This window comes from Pieris brassicae, chromosome 2 (genome assembly GCF_905147105.1).
Source record: "Pieris brassicae chromosome 2, ilPieBrab1.1, whole genome shotgun sequence".
NCBI classification, from domain to species: Eukaryota; Metazoa; Arthropoda; class Insecta; order Lepidoptera; family Pieridae; genus Pieris; species Pieris brassicae.
This window is the reverse complement of record NC_059666.1, coordinates 9,925,714-9,945,959: the sequence shown is the minus strand read 5'-3', so window position 1 is coordinate 9,945,959 and position 20,246 is coordinate 9,925,714. Positions and strand designations below refer to the sequence as shown.

Below are 20,246 nucleotides of genomic sequence, written 5' to 3'. Positions count from 1 at the left end.
GTAATAACATACGTATCGTAAATTTTGAATGATTATCCCGTCTGTTGGACAATGAATTTGTAATATTTGCGAAACGGTAAATGTTAATTATTTTGGTGCATTGTAGCAATACCAGGAAGCCTCATATTTCATTGAAGAATTCACCATTCATTTATCCAGGGCTGGCGCGACACACTGGCGCCCGTTCCCTGCGGCGCCAAGCCGACTTTTCCTGAAATCCTACGACAGTCGCGTGTCGAGGCCCGCCCTTTGCACTGCACTATGAAACCTCTTCATTTTGCAATATTCATTGTTATAATTGTGTCAGTTAATGGTAAAATCAGTGGAGGACCTCGCGGACGCTTCGATGACAAAAATCATCGAAAAGCCTCTCACCATGTTACAGCCCATCACGCACACTACTCGTATCATCCGCCCAGTGAAATACATTTTATGTGTCGTCGCTGCTCCAATTTCGCACCCTATCCCGTCTATCATGGAGTACTTCCGACGTATATTTATAAATATCGCGAATCGAATGGAAAATTCGGCTACCTTTTAAGCGGACTGGCGTTGTACAACCTTGGCAGAGCCTCGGCTGAACATTGGGATTACACGCACTTTTACTCAATAAATAAAAACGAAAATTGTTCTTTGCAAGTGATGGACCAGAAACATTTTGAGGAGACTGCATTCCCATGTTTCATGATGTCGTCGTTCATGGATCGATCGCCGGAGAGTTTGATCCCCAATCCCGAGGCGTTGGACATAACTTCACCTCAAATTGATGTCAGACCATACATATCGCATACAGGATCAGCCCTACAAGTGACCAGAGACCAGGAGTGTATTATCTGGCACAATGCTACCATTTCCCGGGAAAAGAACGCGATACCGTGTGCTCTACTGAAGGAATATGCGGAGACAATGAAGCCATCCGGAATTCCGGTGTACGTATGGCTTCCAATAACTATTGGGACTGTCATTACTATTTACATACTTTGCCAATGTTGTTGTAAGAGCAAGTCAAGGAAGGATGAGTCCCTCAAGCCAAGTGTTATAAGGTTTTACTCTCACTATTATTACTAAGATAAACAACAGTCAGAGTACCTAGAGATGAATATTGTAGTACAATGCAGTGATTGTGAAAAGCGTATAGCGTTTTGTCTGTAGGTGTATTGTGTGAATGTGTAAGCTTATATTCCTTTAAACGTGATTTAGTTGTACGTCATACTTTAGCACATGGTTATTACTGATGAATTATATAAATGTATAGTTACTTAGTATTGTATCTCATTTCGTCCATGCAATGCGCTGAGGCGATGAGAACTTGGAGAATGGTGGTGACACAGATGGCAAAAGATAACGTGGCCGTTCCAGTTCCGTACCAGATGGACCGATCAAGTGAATACATGACCGATTAAAGAGAGAGATAGTTACTTAGTGTCGAATATCGTGGAGCACCTGGCTTGTGTTAGGCCTGCATGTCGGGTACAGAAAGCTCATCACCTATTTGGATAGGTCCTATTACGCATTGTGGCTTTTTATATAACCCTAAATATGGTTAAACTATATTTTGAACTGCAGGTAATAAATAATAGTTAAATTATATACCTAGTCTAGCCATAAACACTGAAACAAAGTAAAAAAAAGGTTTTTCTGTTGCAATATATCATGGCGTTTAGAGCAAGCCCTACTCTCTCTCTCTCTCTCATTGTACCTATTAATAGTCCGGTACACAAACATTTTACCAATACCAAGCGTATGGAGAGTTTTAAATTTTTTAATTTAATTGCATTTGGCTCCATACCTACTTTCTGTTATGCAATCACAGAGATTCGGTTCTCTTTATCGCCACACTCCATTTTAATGAATATAAACAAAATATTGTACAATATTGGCGCCAAAATGAGAAAACTCAATGAACTATGAAAAATTACAGATTCCAAATTCAAATGTAATATTTTCAATTGTGACAGTATTTATAGCTAGACTAAGTTTATGGCTGATTGTGCGGGTATTTGTAGTTGATCGATCTAATTGTACCACTATTTTGGCAAATAAAGAATTTATTAATATTATTATTATCAAACATGCAGAATAATTCGTTGCACTATATAATTTAGTTACTTTAAAAATGGTACCTTGTAAAAGAGATTCCAATTTACACGTCGCACATTATGGTGTATTTAAACCAATATTTCCGTACCACAGTTAAAAATAATATGTTAGAATTTCTACAGAAATTCAAAGTGGCCATTAACAAATCCGGTATTTTATTGTAGTTGCTTGGCACCGTTTTCTATAACCGAGATATTTGTTCTATATTAAAGTATTAAAATAGTTTTATGTCAAAAACGCTTTTCCTTTATAAATTATAAGATACGTAAAATGGCACTTACACAGACAAATACAAAAAAACTCAAACTTAATTGAAAGGTAAGTTATGTTATTTTTCATAATCTCTTTATCACGGTTTAATTTAGAGAATAGAGCGCTCTCGACATACCTCTTAATCATTTAAGTTATCCGACTGAAAAGTGTGTTCGCGTAACAATGTTTCCAATAAATTAAATGTAATAATTTAAGTTACAAATAAATTTTATACACGTAATCGATTTTTTTATTATGCGTCATGTGATCTTTCACTTCGTGGAAAGCTTGGATGAAAAGCGTAATGAACTTTTGCCATTCAAGCTATAACAAATATTTGAACTGAAAACAATAGATCGAGGATCAACGACTCCATTGTTTTTAGATTTACTTTGAAAGGTCATTTGTAAGACACTTAGAGTTCTCCTATTATTGTAAATCAAATATAAATTGCATTTTATTGGATATATTTAAGACCCTGTTACCATCATTTGTTTCACGGGGCAATATTTAGGAAATAATATACAATCTATGTACTTTTCATGTTTTTAATATCAATAATAATGTATCTAAAACAAATAGAACTGGCAATGAAACATCTGTCTTTGAGTTAAACACTAACACACTTGCTTGTCGCTTACTATACGCTCGGAGTAATGTAAAATATTCAGAAACGCGAATTTTCACTTAGGTATGTCAATTCGATTTTGACGTATGGAAAATACACATAGCGCTTAATGACAGTTCGTGTCGACAAATTTTCATACAAATATAGACTTTCTACTAAACTCCAAGGTAAAGAAATGAGACTACTATGACTTCTATACGTCATCGACAGTGACATCTGCGCGAATTGTGATAGCTACTTGTACAGACTGTGAAATGTGTGTTTAATCTGTATATGTATTGAATGTCAGGAGTATCTGTATTGTATATGTAATGTATGTATGAGCAAGCTGCACTAGATTACTAAATATATAAGAGGGTGAGATGTATGTAAGAACCTAACAACCCTACGGATCCCTAAGCCCTACACATGTACCCTAACACATAAATACTGAATATATAAATAAGTACGGGATGTCTGCACCAAGAGACCTAAGGTAACAGACGGAGCCCTACGGGTAGGATCAAAGGTTCGAGGTGGTGGGATTATGTCAAAGCTATCGGGCAGGCTCACCACGATAATTAAGGGTTTCAAGTAGTCTTCGCCACTTTGAGAGGAAGCGAGAAATAAATACGACAGAGCAATATTCAAATCTGATTTATTGTTCAAAGACAATATCTTAAATACTACTTACACCTATCACATATACATAATATTATTTATGTGAGCTGTTGGTGTATTGCGCACCTTCAGCTATTAACATTTTGGAACACACGTAATTCATGTCAGCAATTGATCAATATTCGTATAAAATATAACAAAATTACTCTTCAGCTTAATTTGGAACACGCTTGAGCCGTGTCAGCAGTTGGTCAATGTTCAAATGAAATCTGAACACTACTGTTACAGGTGTAAGCCATTTTTTTAAACTTATCTGTCTTCCTATGAGAATCATGAACTTATACTGGTTATTTTAAAGGGATTCTAGTTGCAAGGTGTCTAGTTAACTAGAAAAATAGTACAAGGACGATTTGCGTAATGAATATTAGATACTCCGGTGTCTAATTAGCGTCTAATTATCATAATTCTGCGAGGTGACAGGTTGGCTGTTAATTAGATGCGAAGTTGTACAAAGGAAAACACTTTTTACTTTTTATAAGGCATCACAGCTTTGAGATTTACAAGGCCTTATAAAACGTGGATAAAGATAATGTTACGTACTATGTTATTTTAAAAAGGAAAATTGTTTATGGCTTATGGGAACGAACATTATACTATTTTCTTTTATATTTTTTTAATGTGGAAACACAGTAAACACTTTTGCTTGCTTAAATTACTCAGATTTGTATTTTAATCGTAAATACGATAGTGTTGAGAGAATTATTGTTTGTATTATCTGCAGTTGAGTTTCGTCTTCGGTCGTCGAGACAGAACAGGGAGCTTTGCCTGTATCATCTCAACGTCCGATGTTCTTAAGGCACTTCATTTTCGGCACTATGATGAACCAGCTCCTATTAAAGTATCACCGAACCATTTCGCATTTGGGTCCTTCAGGAGCGTACCAATTCTCAAATGGGTGGCTACGCACTCGTGAGCATTGTGTGCGTCCATGAGCGGTACACCTTAACATTAGAAGATGATGTTACTAAAGCAAGAGTAGAAAACACAATTAATAATAAATACTAATACTTGGTACTTCATTTGGTTTCGTGTTTAGAAAATATTGTGACATATTTAAATTTGTTAACGTCATATGCATCAATTACTCAAGGATTTTGGCTTGATTCCAGATCTGGGAATACATTGGCCTCATAAATTAATTTGTTTTATTGTAAGATCTGTCACTAAGAGAAAAATAGTAAAACAGATGACCATCAAAATGAAACAAAAGTTTAAAAATGTCAATTAACGTACATTAAAAATAGGCAATATCAACCTCCAATTTTTCACCTTTAACGGGACAGAAAATCTCAGAAGGGGGTATATCATAAGTGCCTTTTTCCCATGAGTAGCGGTACGAAGTGACTATGAGGGACCGTAACAATAAAAACATATCACAAACAATTCTCAATATAGAAAAATAAAAATTAGGACCGAGCAAGCAGTTTCTTCCCGATAACACAGTCCTGGAATTAATCAATAAAATACTCTATTATATAAATAAAAATATATACAATATAATATAAATACGCAATTCGGCAGGACTGCCTTGTCTGGGTTACAGCCCATTCTGACGTTCCAAGCCGTAGCTAGTATACTCCTTACTGTTATTGTTTTTACCCACACATGGTGTCTAAGAATCATTAAATGAGCAGGACTCATTTATTATTTTGATAGCTAGATATGGCAAACGTAATCGGCGAATTTCTGATTTTCCTAATTTTTTAAGAAAAATCATTGAAATATCGTACATGTATGTGGGAAGTTTTAGCTTCACCACAACGCCACGTCTTTGAGGTTGCAAATATTATACATAATATATGTATAGAAGTTGTAAAATTATATAACTGTTTTGTTATTTCGGCGAAAAGGTTATGGATCAATAAAATTAATAGAGTCGTAGGCGCCAACATCACCCCATTTCATGTTTATTGTCATAAAAATGAAATGGGGTGATTTCTAGAAATTATTATGTGACATAATTATAATTTTACGTCTGTTAAGAATTCAGTGATGTTCGCTGATACAAAAGAAATATAGGCCTTAGATAAAGCCAGAATTCTTACTTTCGTTTCTTGTCTATAAAAATAAATTACCTGGTCAAAATTGCCTACTTTGGTACGTAAAGTATGTGGGAACAGCGTGTACTGTTTTTACTTTTAAATTAATATTTTAAATAGGTGTACACAAAAATCAGTGAATCTGCAATATTTTTTAGGTCTTGGATCTCAGATTTCTGTATCTGTTGCATGATTTTCAATTTAATAGGCAAGTACGAGATATTTGATCCTGTGCCTGACACACGCCATCGATTTTTTGTGTCTAAGGCAAACCGATTTCCTCACGATGCTTTCTCTCACAGTTTGTATGAACACAGAAAGAAAAGATCGAACCTACGACCTCATGGATGAGAGTTGCACGCTGTTCAGCGTGTATGGTTCAGAATATATTTTCAAGTTGGTCGACAAATCGAAGCACGCTTTTATGAAACACGTCACGACGTACAATCTAAAAGTTTTGCGATACGGCAAAGTTCATCGTCAAGTATAAGAAATAAGTAATGAAATGCTACACGGAGTAAAGCGATTTTTTCTCTGGAATTTTGGTTTTGTGTAAACTTAAAGTTGTCGTTCAGTAGTGACTCTCATAACTGAGGTCGTGGCTTTACCAATGGCCTTTCGGTTAGTGATGGCTTGGGGGTCCCTCCCCCCAAATTAAGGAGAAATCAAGATGTCTTATAGGAATATTCGCCCGTACGGTAATAGAAAACATCGTGAGAAATGCATGCCTTAAAACCAAAAAGGCGCTAAATGATAATATACAGAAATCTGTGACCTAAAAACACCAATTAACTATATTATTTACCAATATATTTCGACAATGTTTCATTATCATAATTTATAATCGGTAGGGGCCTGTTAGCCGGCACGAAGTAATGGCTAACAGGCCCTTACAATATTTTTTTAAAAATAAACGGCTTTTTAAAAGAGTGATGGACATTTTAGTGTCAGTCATTCTAGCCCGTTCTACGATTTAATTTGAAAACTGACAGTAAATGTAAATTTATAAACATTGTTTATATATATAAACAAATGATATTGAGCAAATCATATTTACAATCGTAGCGAAAGACAAATTCGTGTTTTTATTGTGTGTAATTTGTAAAAAATACCGGCGGTACGAAAGTTATTAGAAAATTCTAGTAGCCAATAAATTCCAAATTTAAAATAACAATTTGGAATCTGTTAGCTACTAAAATTTGCCGATAATCCTAATAGTCATCCTGACTTCAATGTTTAAACTCGTTGCGACATATATTGGGAAAACTATATTGAAAATGTATCAAAATGTCGGGTTTACTATCGTAGATAGATCAATAGTGGCAGAGTACCGTTGCTAGTAACTGGTGAGTCTTAGTATTACAATACAATACAATCAAAATCAACTAACGGTACAAAAAATACTAAGGAGTTTAACTTGTGTGTGTGTAACAGTGACTGGAAGGTGAGAAAAAAAAACAATTTATACAAAAACGAATTAAAAACATTAAACAATCATATTGATACATAATTATGATTGAAAATATTAAATAAAAATGAGGCTTAAGACAAGAGAAAAAAATATAGAAATTATGTGCTATAAAGGAAAAGCTATATAAGAAAATTATGTGTGAGTCGAAAAAAGGTTTCCTGTGTTACGCCTCACATAGGACGTTAGGCGTACGATAACTTTAAGTAGCCATCGTTAAATGCCGTTTCTAAGAAGATTTTCTGACCTTTATTCTTCTAATATAATGATTAATAATCATCAAAGTAATAAATTCTTTTAGATAGTCTTAATACAGACTAAGAAGTGTTTTGGTGAATAAAAATAAAAAAATCAGTGGCACTACAATTTTATTGGGTTTGGGCCTCAGATTTCTGAATCTGTTTCATGACCATTTGTCAATCTAATAAGCGAGTAGGTGATCAGCCTCCTGTGCCTGACAGAAGCCGGTGAGCGAATATTAAAAACAGAAAGAAAGTCCATTGGTCCCAGGATCGAACCTCGTGAATGAGCGTTGCACGCTGGAGCTACTAGACCAACACTGCTCTATTTAAGTAAATTAGGCTAGTTTTAAATAACTTAGTATTAAGTTAGGCTAATTCGTAATGTTAAATTGTGTCTTTACGCAAAGACAAATTATTAAAAAAATCTTTTCTTAAAGGCCTAAGTCGAATTGGTTCGGAAATACTTCAGTGGGCAGCTGGTTCCACATAGTGGTGGTGCGCGGCAATCGTGTCTTGAGAAAAGACCAGTTATTTGAATACCTGATGTATAGTAAATAAATGTCACCAAAAGTGTCAGCTAGTGTGAATTCTTCCGCGTTATTGGTTTTTATTTCGCTGACGTTGTAAAACACAAATTGAACTACTGCCCCAAATAGTTGAACGTATTGTACGTAAATATGTTGTGTTATACAAATAAAGCCGTGACACTATGTTACATTTGTATTTACTTTTTTTGCGTTAACTGTAGTCATCACAACATAAACTAATTAACATATATTTCTGAAGTGAAACTTTTTAATTTTTTCGTTGGAAAAAACACCGGTTCATTTTTGGGTTACGCTTCACATTTTCCCGTTACGTGCCATCTTTTTCTTGTCCCTACCATGGTGGACTCGAAGAAATTAGAAGCCGTTAATAACAAAAATATATAATAACGATAACAATGATAGTAATAAATCTATTACAATTAATGAAATTCTGTAATAATAAGGTAAAATGAAATAATTGTATTATTTGTATTCACATCTATAATAATAAAAGCCTTTTGTTAAACTTTATCTAATTTTATTTTATTTAACCAATTTCTGTAAAGTTTCATATAGTAGATCATTTTTCGATAAATAAGGTCATAAAGAAGTTTTACTTTTTACGTGTGTACACTAGTACACGCACACATTTCATTATTTTTTAAGGCAAGGTGCCTTTTTTGTGTGGGACAGCATTTAGACCTTATGGTTTTTAACTTATGTTTTGACAACAATTATAAGTAATTATTATTTTGACATTACGATAATTATTATGACTTTTGCATATGGCTGATTGAGCGTTTTTTTATCAATGTGAATGTACCACTTTCTTTGCAAATAAACAGCAGTAGAATGTGTTTAAAGCTGTAAAATGAGACAAAAGATTCTCCAACATATGTCCATAAATTATTATGACATTTTTATGTTGACATCTAAACGAAGTGTCAAAGCAATACACGACAGGTACTAATAAATTATGAGATAAAATTAACTTTTGAGGCCCCTGAGATACATTCGGGGGTTATCTAGAAGTAGTATAAATACTAGTTTTAGTTAACATTAATTTGAACTACAATTATTACGATTTGTGAATTCTTATTGTTTGTGCGTACATGGATTTCCTGTGGACATTCTTATTTAGATAAGTATATTATGTGCGCCATCCCAAAGAAACTACCAGGCCAAGTTTAATTACCACACAGGAAAATATAATTAATGTATCTTAAACAAGTATTGTGTACCCACGTTCCTGTTAAAAGTTTCTTATCAAAACTTTTACATTTTCCCCGCATAATTACATGGAATGGAATCCGTTGAGAATTCGTAAGGATGACTTTATCTGTATTTGTAGTCGACAGTCAATAAGTTTCAGCTCGACGTTATCATAGACGCAAAATCCCATTATACGAAATACGATGCCATTGTTGTAATTCACCACAGATAAAACAACGCTTCTAATTGGCGGGAAAATATTGCTTTAAATTTGGAATTGTTTCAAAACACGAGCCTATATTTTTAATGGTCACAGAAAAAGTATATATTGGTGATTTCATTTTATTTTTATTCTTTAAAAGTATATCGTTTGTTACTATATATCCAACAGACCTGATATTTACATAATTCAAAATAATTATTAATATTCTATTATTTAATAACTAACGATTATTAACATATATCAAAAAGTGTAATATAAGCTACAGTACTACAGCGATAAAATAATTGCGTATATATTTTATATACAAATATTTCCTGATTCTTTTTCAGTTCAGTGTAGCTAGCCATAAAATTGTACATTCTCTGAATTTGTTTCTCGGATACGTGCCCTTTTGACCTTGTGGCTAGGGTTACAGGATTTTCACTACGCGCTACGTAATGCGAGTGAACGTCGTAAAAAACCGCGTAACCTGACATGGATAACCATAATTTGTAGGCGCGATAAAATACTTAGAAGATTACTTACAATTTTTTTTGTATTTTAATTTAAAAACATATCTATTGATGCTTTCCCATTCGTACTTGGGCGACCCAAGTTTTTTTGTATTTATAAAGATAACAAATTAAATTATTTGGTTCTACTTTAATTTAACGTATACAAACATCGTTTACACAGTTTCTATAATAAAATTTAATTAATGTAATTCATTTGTAGTGCATGGTGACACAGCAATGAACTTGGTCAAATGAATATCAACTTAATTGAACATAGTTCTACGTCATGAAAAGTAAAAATACATTAGGTTCGAAAAATCAAAATTGTTTATGGTTAAGGTGACCTGAAGTTATGATTAACGTTTGAAGTTTTATATATGAGTTCGTAAGCAAAATGGGAGCAGTGTTGACTTCAGCGTGCGACTATCAAACATGAAGCCGTTCGAATCACGGCTGAGCTATAAGCGTTTTCTTCTATTCGCGCTTCTAACACTCGTACGGTGAAAGGAAACAATCGCCTCGTGAGGAAACGGCATCAGTCCCAGGCGTTGTAGAATACGTATTCACTACACCATTTACTCAGAGCAATCACTTAATTGCGTACGTGAGGTAAATACAATGTAATTTACTGTGTTTTTGGATTGGATCGGTAAATTATAGTTTGCCTTCATTGTTTACAAGGCTATGTGTCTATTCTGTTTTAATATAACGGATTTATTGCGCCTGTTAAAAAAAACAAGCAATAGTTACAATGCACAATTAAGATTTGAGTGATATTATTTTTGTATATGTTGTCTATTTCTATTATGAATATTATAAAACTGAACAGCGTGTCTATTGAACATTTATTCACTCTGATGTAAAACAGGTTATTAATTTCAGAAGCAAAACGCGACGCGCTTATTAAATTCCATTATGATTCACTCGATGATTAGTCAAGAGTAGACTGTCATTAGCACTTCCTAACAAATAACCTCAATGTATGACAAAGATTCGAAACCAATTTCTGTAGCACTGATGTCGCAAACTTGGAATTACGCGGTACGAAAACTCAATTAAACAGTAGCCAAACATTTATATTTCGACTCAAGGGGGCGTAATTTTTTTAATATAATGTAATAAATGTTGTAAAAAACAATGTGTGAGTTTATAGTTATGCCAATGTAATAGATCACTTTTGAGTACCAGCTTCAAGCGATACGTACTTCAAACATATGTGAATGAAATCCAGTTATTATGAAAAAGTATTGTAGATATTATGTATGGTGAAATATTCCTCTAATCAATGCATTCTATTCCACTTATCAAAATTAGATTTTTTGGGTAACAGCGTATAGAATCTAAAAAGATAAAGGTCTCACTGACGCAACATCGTAACGACATTTATTTCTTTATAGAACAGAAATTGTTTTTGAAATGCTTTATTTGTGAAAGTAAAACGCAAAATTACCTTCATTATCAATACTTAAGTTAAACCGTTTTCGAATTCATTTTGTTACAAGGTCACCATTTAATTTCGATAGGTTGTCAAATGTGATCTATTAAATTGACTTTACTATACATAGTGTTACAAAACGATGGTATCCATATTTTATGTTCTAATATCAAAATTACAACTGTTTCACTTTGTATATATATTCTGTTTTATTTATTGGATTAAACTTTTTTGTGCGTTTGGGAGCCGAATACATGAAGTTTTTTTATTGGGTCAAAGACGGGGGATTTTACTGTATGGAAGTACATATATTTTAGGTAAAGAGGTTAAAAATTATCATTAAAAAACGGTTGTAAACAATACTTTTGTACAAAAAATGTAGTATTACAAACAACAACAAAACAAATTAGAAATACAATACCTCTGTATGCTAATTGCGTAGTTTAGGCTTGTGTACAATACCTATATCCGGTAATTATTTTGACTGTATTTTAATGGTAGGATAATATTATTGAATTTCAACTTAAGATTAAAGCGAATAAAATATATAAAACTGTCATAACTAAAACCCCAAGGCGCTATCAACAATAGCCCTATTCGGGATTCGGTAATGGAAGAGACTTATCCGCTTCCCGACACGCTATACCGCGACGATGGCCCACGCCCACGCAAAACACCTGTATTTTATCACGTTTAATTAAAGTATACATTTTTAACATTAATATTAATATTTTTTTAGGGAGCGTTCAAATATTACGTAACGAATTTTGGTGGAAGGTCCTCTTGTAAAACGTTACGATGCGGGGCGGGGATTGAATGACGCGTTATTGTTAATATCATTTGCACTTTCCAGGACCTAGGTAAAAGGAGCCACTGGGGGTGGTCACGAAACGTTTTACTATTGGATACAGAAAACGTTAGAAAACATTAAGGCTCGTTTCGTGGAGGGTCAAGAGTCTCCAAAAATTGCGTGACGTAATACTTGAACGGTCCCTTACTCAGCGGCAGATTAACAACCAACAATTTCGTTGAAAATGCACATACAATAATTTTTGGGTTTTATTTTAGCACAAAATAGCAGTAGTAGGACTGACACGTATCTGTTGATAGACGCAACAGGGTAGTGAGAAATGAATTTTCTAAAATTTCACTCTTTTTATTGCAACAAAGCGTGAGCTGAGGGTGCAGAAGTCGATTACTGGTAGGCAGCGAATTTGCTGTTTTGCTCTAAAAAATAAAAGATTGCTGAACCAAATGTCCAAGGACAAGTAAAAGTAAATTTCGTAGACTTTTAGCTGTAAAACATCAGACACCAGTAAAACAATATTCGCTTCCAAAATCAATTATTCCGTTTTCTGTCATTAGATGCCAGGAAGTTCACTAAACTGATGATTATAGTTTTTAAATTATATATTATATACATGAATATAATGAGCCCCAAAATATACGTTATACACACAGGGGAAATAAAGAAGTAACTTTAATTGCTTTTGGTATAAAACAATTGCATTCAAAAAACTTTTTGTTTTCCATCAATAATTCGATTGCTACCTTAATACAAAAACTAAGACTTGTATTAATCTCATCAAGAAATATATTCTTAACGAAATCGGAATGAAGAAATTTAGAGTTTCATCTTTTTTACGGCGTTTTTATAAAATATACACCAACACATTTGAGTTTGGAATTAAAGGTATACAAATGATAACGTGTGTTATTCATGGTTAAATTATATTTCATTAACATGTATTGTTTCTAAGACAATACACACTTGTTTGTCACGTTGTGAATGTCAGAAATGATAAATAATATTAGTTATATCTATTGTTATTTCACCAATAATACTTTAGATATTTAGTATGGTCAGGTTATTGAGTATTACGCATTTAGTTTTAATAAAAATACAATTTGTACTTTTATATATTGTTTTTATTTAAAAGCATTAACGAATTTTGAAAACATAACCGAAGAACATTGTAGTTTCGATTTGTTTTAATATTAACGAATGACAACAGATTGACTTATGTAAACAGCTGAAAAAACTAAAATATATTGGAATCTACACATATATAACAAATACATAATATATACTAAGTAAATCTATAGTATAATGAACATGACAATTAAGATAATCACAGGCAATTTTGTTGTTATATTGTGTAACTGCGCGCCGTTCGTCATGCGGTCATTAATGAAGAATAAAATTTTATCACAGTCCACCTTATAATTAGTTTCGGCCTCTCTGCTATACATTATAAGTCTACAGTTGGCATCTTGGGTTACATACAACCTCAAATGAGTGATAGGATCCAAAATAGTGGTAATCTACCAGTCAACAACGCCCGATTTTCGATTAATCGTTTTTGGCGGGTTAATCTCTTGAATTCGCGGCTCTTCACTCCACAGACTTACATCAATATTGTCATCAGTCATCTTCCTAGAGTTATAATCATAGATGTGATTTCTTAGAAAACCTTGCGCTATGTAGCAGTACACAGCTACCGTCTCTAGTATTTCATTATCTTCTATTCTTACCCAGCATTGTTCTGCCTTCTCGTTCCGATGGGGAAAGTCTAACGGTACAGGGAATACGACGTAGGTTTTTTCGACCTCCTTGCCGTTGACACTTAGAAATATATGCGTAAATAACAAAGAAAGAAACATTTTACGTGAGCAGTGGTGACGCTGCCATTATGGTAACTAAACTGTCGTAAAAGGAAATGCAAAAACCTTCACGTCGAATGATTACGAGTGCTAAATGGTTATTGCTTCAATTTAGTGTCTATTGTTGTGACATTTTAAAAGGTCCGAATAATTAGATTTATATACATTTTATTGTTTGAAGGTTGACTAGCAACTGACTTGCAGGCATGTGTACATCTGTTTTATTTACATTTTTATAGGCATGTACGTAATCAATTTGTAGTTTGTTTCTAGTACCCCGAGGTAAAAAGGTTTAATTAATTTTTAGTTTCATGTATAACAATACTCTATCTAGTATATTACTTACCTTATGTATCTATAGGCTTAACAACCTTGCGTAAAATGAAAAATGCGGATAAATGGTTTCAATTGTTATAAAAAGTAACTTACCAAAACGCTCTTCAGTCATAAATATTCATATTCTCTTTCGCTTTTCAACCTATAAAATGGTTTAGAAGTTTACTTATTCTGTGCAATGTGAAAAGAAATGGGCCCTAGCGGTAAGTAATAGTTTTAAAACCGTATTGGATTTTGACAGGAAATCCTTTCTCTCGTTAGGTTAAATTGTAATTTCTAATTTAATTTTCTTATAAATAACAATCATTTAAATTTAATAAACGTAAGCGACACTCATATTACTTGTTTTCAATTTTATAATCAACCCAGACCAACTACAAACCTAACCTCCTGGATGCTCGTTCAGTATTATGTAAGTTTGAAACATTAATGATAGATGGCGCATTTAAAAAATAATGTAATCACATGATTGTGACTTAATAAAACAGTTTGAAATGTTGTTTAGAAAGTAATATTAAATTACATGAATCATTGGCACATTTGATTTTAATATTTTGTATCATTAGTTTTATTTTATATTTTTTTATAGCTGGCAACTATAAGCTTTGCTTATTTGTAATTGGACAGTGCACCGTGCAGTCGCGTGTATATTCTATGAGTATTGGGTGAAAAACTCTGACATTTGTCAAGCTGCCAAACCTGCCATGTTTAATAAAAAATACGTAGTTTACACTTTACGCAAGCCCCGAGGCCTGACTTTATGAATCAAAATATAATCAGTTGATTCATACAGTGCGCGCGAGTGTTCGTGTATTTCTTGTGTTTTGCTAGTTATTGTTTAATTAAGACAGTTATATAGTTGCTACAGTAAATATGCATCGTTATATTTATGCATTATGTTGTGCTATTCTTATACTGTCCGTTACGGATACTTTAGAAGGAAAACGAACTTTTGGCGGTGGTAGACATAGTTATCCCAAATCTGGTGGCCTTTCGGGTAGTGGAGGCAGCCATTCTTATCCTTCTTCAGGTGGATTGTCTGGAGGTAGTCACGGATATCCATCATCGGGCAGTCATTATCCGTCTTCCGGTGGTTTATCTGGTGGTGGTTCAGGATATCCTTCGTCGGGAGGTAGCCACTCGAATCCCTCATCGGGTGGCAGTCATACATATCCTTCCTCCGGAGGAAGCCATGGTTATCCCGCAGGAAAAGGATTGTCTGGGAATTCACCTAGCAGTGGAGCAGGCCATACAACGAACATACACAACCATTACCACTACAGCCCCCCACAACAAATCAGGTACACTCCGGTCCACGGTGGGGCTCCCGTAAGCTATCCTGTGTACCGTGGCTCACCACCCACCTACGTCTATCAATACAAAGACTCTGGTAGTAAATATGGCACATTATTGGCCGGACTAGCATTGCTTAACCTTGGAACACTAGCCGGAGGCGCATACGCTCTTAGCCATTCGGGTCATTCGAGTTCAAGTTACAAGCCTCAGCCAGGCGAGATCTGTAAGTTTGGCATTAAAAAAGAAAATGGCGATTATGAGGAAACGAAAATCGACTGTCGGTTAATAACAAGTTTTATTTTCGAAGAAGAAGCGAAACCTAAAAATGGCGGCGTAAACACGACAGTGACGACAACCACGACTAATGTAACGACAGTGAATGCACCTGCGTCAGAGGTACCGCAAATGCACGATACGATGTATAAAAAGTTGGCCAATGGAACATTTGTCCCCTTTAATGAAACTGACGCCAGCGCAGGTAATTCAACAAGCGATGGCGCAATCAATAACATGTCATCCGTTACGACAATTACAACTACCAATACGACAGTAACGAGCGCTTTAGACGTAAAGGGGAAGCCCGTGGAAGTGACACCTGGTATGCAATGTTACGTCATAAGACACACCTCGACGTCAAACATGAAGCGGTCTGTGCCCTGCCGTCTCTTACAGTCCTATGCAGACCAATCTCTGAAGAAAAATTCGGCCTCAAGGACCGTACCTGTGTTTACTATAATCACAGTCATCCTAAGTATGCTCGTGATTCATTAATTTAATGAATTCAATCGTAATTAGTTCTTAATCGATAGGTCCATTAAGCGTATTTTCACTTTCGAATTTATCAAACTAAAAACACAAAAATTTATATCTCCCTACGTTTAGGCCTTAATTTGTAATAAATTACATTGATCGATTTTGATCACAAAAGATCGTAAGTCTGAATAAATGGTACTATTACAGGCAGCTTCGATATCCTTAAAAGACATTTTATACTCTTATTCTAGTACTTACTTTTAGACCTTATATTGTTATATGTGATATTTTATAAAGTATTTGTAGTGTAAATAAACTTGTGTTACGAAATTTGTTTTTCTTCCTTGCAATTGCAATTAAATTAATTTATCTAATTAAATGTTGGCGTGCTTGTTACATCGACTTACCTATTTCATGGCTCTTATCTGGCTATTCATATAATTTATCGTCATACAGGTTGAAATTTTTATGTGTTATCAGCCATAGAACTAATGAAAGTAAATATTAAAAAGAATTCGTATTTATAGAATATCTTAAATGTTGAAGGTTCCCTTATTCACAGAATATAATTTTTAATTTTTCCCCCGCCGGTACAGTTACGCTGGAAAAGTCGTTGTTATTTTTATTTTGTAAAGATTCTAGTCTGGAAATAAAACAGGTAGAATATATTTGAAATAATGCCCTTGACTGCAAATATACACTCGTTTAAAACTATTTACTGTTTGTTTTATCAAATAAAAAAATAACATTTTTTTCCTACATATTATACAAATTAACATTTTTGAAGTATTGATCGCGTAATAAAAGTACTAGTGGGGTCACACCTATGAAATGACTATGTTAAGTGATTATAATTTACAAAGTATGTCACGCAACATAAATACGCTCGATTGTAACTATAACTAGTCAACTAAATCAATAGTAAATTTTAAATATTGACACCTGGCTATACAATCATTGTTTGGGGTATCAAGCACGTGATCAGTGACTTGCTTTAAAAAGCAAGAGAAACTTCATGGTATTTCCTTAGTTTAAGTTTGAAGTTATACAAAACTATAAAGTCAGTGAAGTGAATTATAGTGAATCAATTCATTATTGGAGTGTTTAATTTCCTACCCTAAGAAACAGATCATCTAGCCCACACATGGTATAGACAACGTTCACTAACCACTTGAAATGAGAACAATCAAACGAAATCCGAAGACTGGCAGCTGCAGCAACAAAGAGCGGTTAACCGTAATCCCAACGAACTGGCTCGCCAACTCACTATAGAACGGCTCGTTCTAGGCAGCAGGTGGGTACAAGCATCTAATGGAAAGCCACTCCACTACAGAACAGTTTTGCTCAAAGCCTTAGAAAAATGATGTTGAACCGCAGAAAAAAATCTGGTGTTTTGTAAAGTTTAAAACCAAATAAATAAATATAATTTTCTAATAATAATTCGATTGATATAATTGTTCATACACTATTTATAATTTTAGCCTGGTGAACACTTCTAATAATATAAAAGAGTATATAAATAACGTATATATATCAACCCATGGTAGATGTGAGCACATATATTATATTGTATTATCGTATACTAGGAAGTAAATATTGAAAATTACAATCTATAATTTATTTGTGCAGCTAATATACAATGAGGTGGAACAGTTACGGTCTATTTAGACTTTATTTCTATCAAATAGAAAGTAAGGAGATGGTTTATGACATTTTTACAAGGATTGTCTTGGATATTCACATTCCAAACTTTTATACATACATACCATATTTTAGATTCAATAGCAATTAATTATAATGATTTTGCTCATGATTTCAATAAAAATACATTTTTGTGGAATTCATACTATACATCTAAAATATTTAACAACTTATCCATTTCGTGGCGCAACAACCTTTTCAGGTCTGGGCCACAAATTTCTGTATCTGTTTCGTGATCATTTGTCAATCTAATAGGCAAGTAGGTGATCAGCATCCTGTGCCTGACACACACGAATTTTTGGGTCAAAGCAAGCTTTTTTCCTCACGTTCTTTTGCTTAACTGTTCGAGCTAATGTTAAATGTGCACATGGAAAGAAAGTCAATTGGTGCAAAGCGGGGATCGAACCTACGACCTCAGGGATGACAGTCAACATGCTGGAGTCACTAGTCTAACCTGCTCTGATATTTTTTTATAACAAGATAGTAAAGTAAGTAATAATTTGTTTTGCGTCGTTTAAGAATCATTACCTAAACATTTACATAGCTATAAATTTTTGTTATTTGTGTTCATAATATCTATAATAATTTTATTTATGGCAGTTGAGTATTGTGAAATACATCTAAAAACGTATATATATATATATTTTACTAGCATTATATGAGATTACGTCTAATTAGGCAAACGATACTAAATATAAAAACAGCTGTCTGTTCTGACTAGAATGTTCGATAAACGACTCGTTGCGTCTGCATTCTATCGTTCATTTATATCAATAGAGGAACGGAATTTTGTTTAGTTTTTGGTTTTAATATTATAGCTATGTTACTACGAACTAAGTCTTATTGAATTTTAACGAAGAGATCGCGTGTAAAGTTCACATTTTATAATTGTCGTGCTATTTAACTTTAATAAAAGGTCAGACTGAAACACTAAATTAAATAAATACCCAAACTAAATGCTTATTATATTAAGAACATAAATTGACTTATATATGTAAGTAGTAGTTAAAAATTCAATATATCTATTTACGAAAGTACGTTACATCTTGACTGAGACTCAACTCCAAGCAGGAATCAACAGATTTTCTATATGCGCAATTTACACATGCGCAACGGGGAAGGAAAATATCACTAGAAAACCGGCTTAAGACTGTGGTTGTTTCTAGGTTATACCGAAGGCAATTATTGTCTTTGGTTATACTAAGAAATTGATGACGTGTTGTTATCAGTGAAACAAATCTGAGGGCTATAGCGTGACTTAATGTAAACATAATAAAGTTTTTACTCCCCTTGTATATAAACAGTGATGGCTTAGTGCGACTCTTAGAGCTGGGGTATGGACTTGGTGGCCGGCTGTGCACTAATGGACTTTCTGTATATTTAGGACGGACGTACGGTCAATAAAAACCGGCATGCCTTAGACTCAATAAGTCAATAGCGGGTGTCAGGCGTAGAAGACTGATCACCTAAAATCTAAGGCCAAGATCTAGGCTTGTAGGGCACGTATTTCGGTAGGAAATATTATAAGTTGCTGAAATGGTATACATAATGTTAAAATAAATATAACACCCCTTTATCATAGTTTACATATATAGGTGTGAATCACTGAACAGGCACAATCAGTCACTATAAAATGTATAGTATATTTATTTTAATTCATAAACTAATTTATATGTAGCGTTAAACAAAAATGTAATATTTATAAAAATCTTTGGTATTTTCCAGGTATCATATCAGTATGCTGGGTGGCTGGCGGGTTGGTAGGATTCCTGCCATTACTGGGGTGGCATGCAGCCGTGGGGCCATCGCCTGGCTGCTACTTCGTAGAAGTGATGGACTATAACTATCTGCTGTTCCTATACTTTGCGACGATTGTGACACCTAGCGTTTTGTTGGCGGCTTTCTATACCCATATTTATAGAGTTGTAGTCAAACAGGTAAGATCTACTACATAGGCTCACATGATGATTTTTTTTATAGAACAGCGATTAAGTTATGTGATACCGCTGTTTATGCCTATGCGCAAGCGACCTTTTATGTAACAATTACATGTTATTCCTTCTATATTACCGAAATAATTTTCTTCTTTCCTTACATGGTCAGCTCCGAAATCCTGATAGTTATTTCGACTGTTGAAAGTGAGTTATTTGTGAACGAGTAAACAATAAGATATTTTCTCATTAAATTTTTAATTTTGTATAAAAGTGCGTCTCATG

At 33.9% G+C, this 20,246-nt stretch overlaps 1 protein-coding gene and 1 pseudogene across 2 annotated transcripts in view; one reads left to right on the top strand and one right to left on the bottom strand.

Annotated features, from left to right (window-relative positions):
• Positions 1-20,246, top strand: part of LOC123720048 (adenosine receptor A2b) — a 37,191-nt gene that overhangs the window by 11,814 nt on the left and 5,131 nt on the right. The window contains exons 1-2 of one of the 2 annotated variants that reach the window (XM_045676491.1): positions 14,314-14,483; positions 19,756-19,967. In XM_045676491.1, coding sequence (XP_045532447.1) covers positions 14,471-14,483; positions 19,756-19,967 — 225 coding nt within the window. In that variant the 5' untranslated portion in view covers positions 14,314-14,470. Of the gene's footprint in view, positions 1-14,313; positions 14,484-19,755; positions 19,968-20,246 lie in introns of those variants that run through there. The other variant, XM_045676490.1, reaches the window with a different exon arrangement.
• Positions 13,270-16,294, bottom strand: LOC123720049 (annotated as a pseudogene).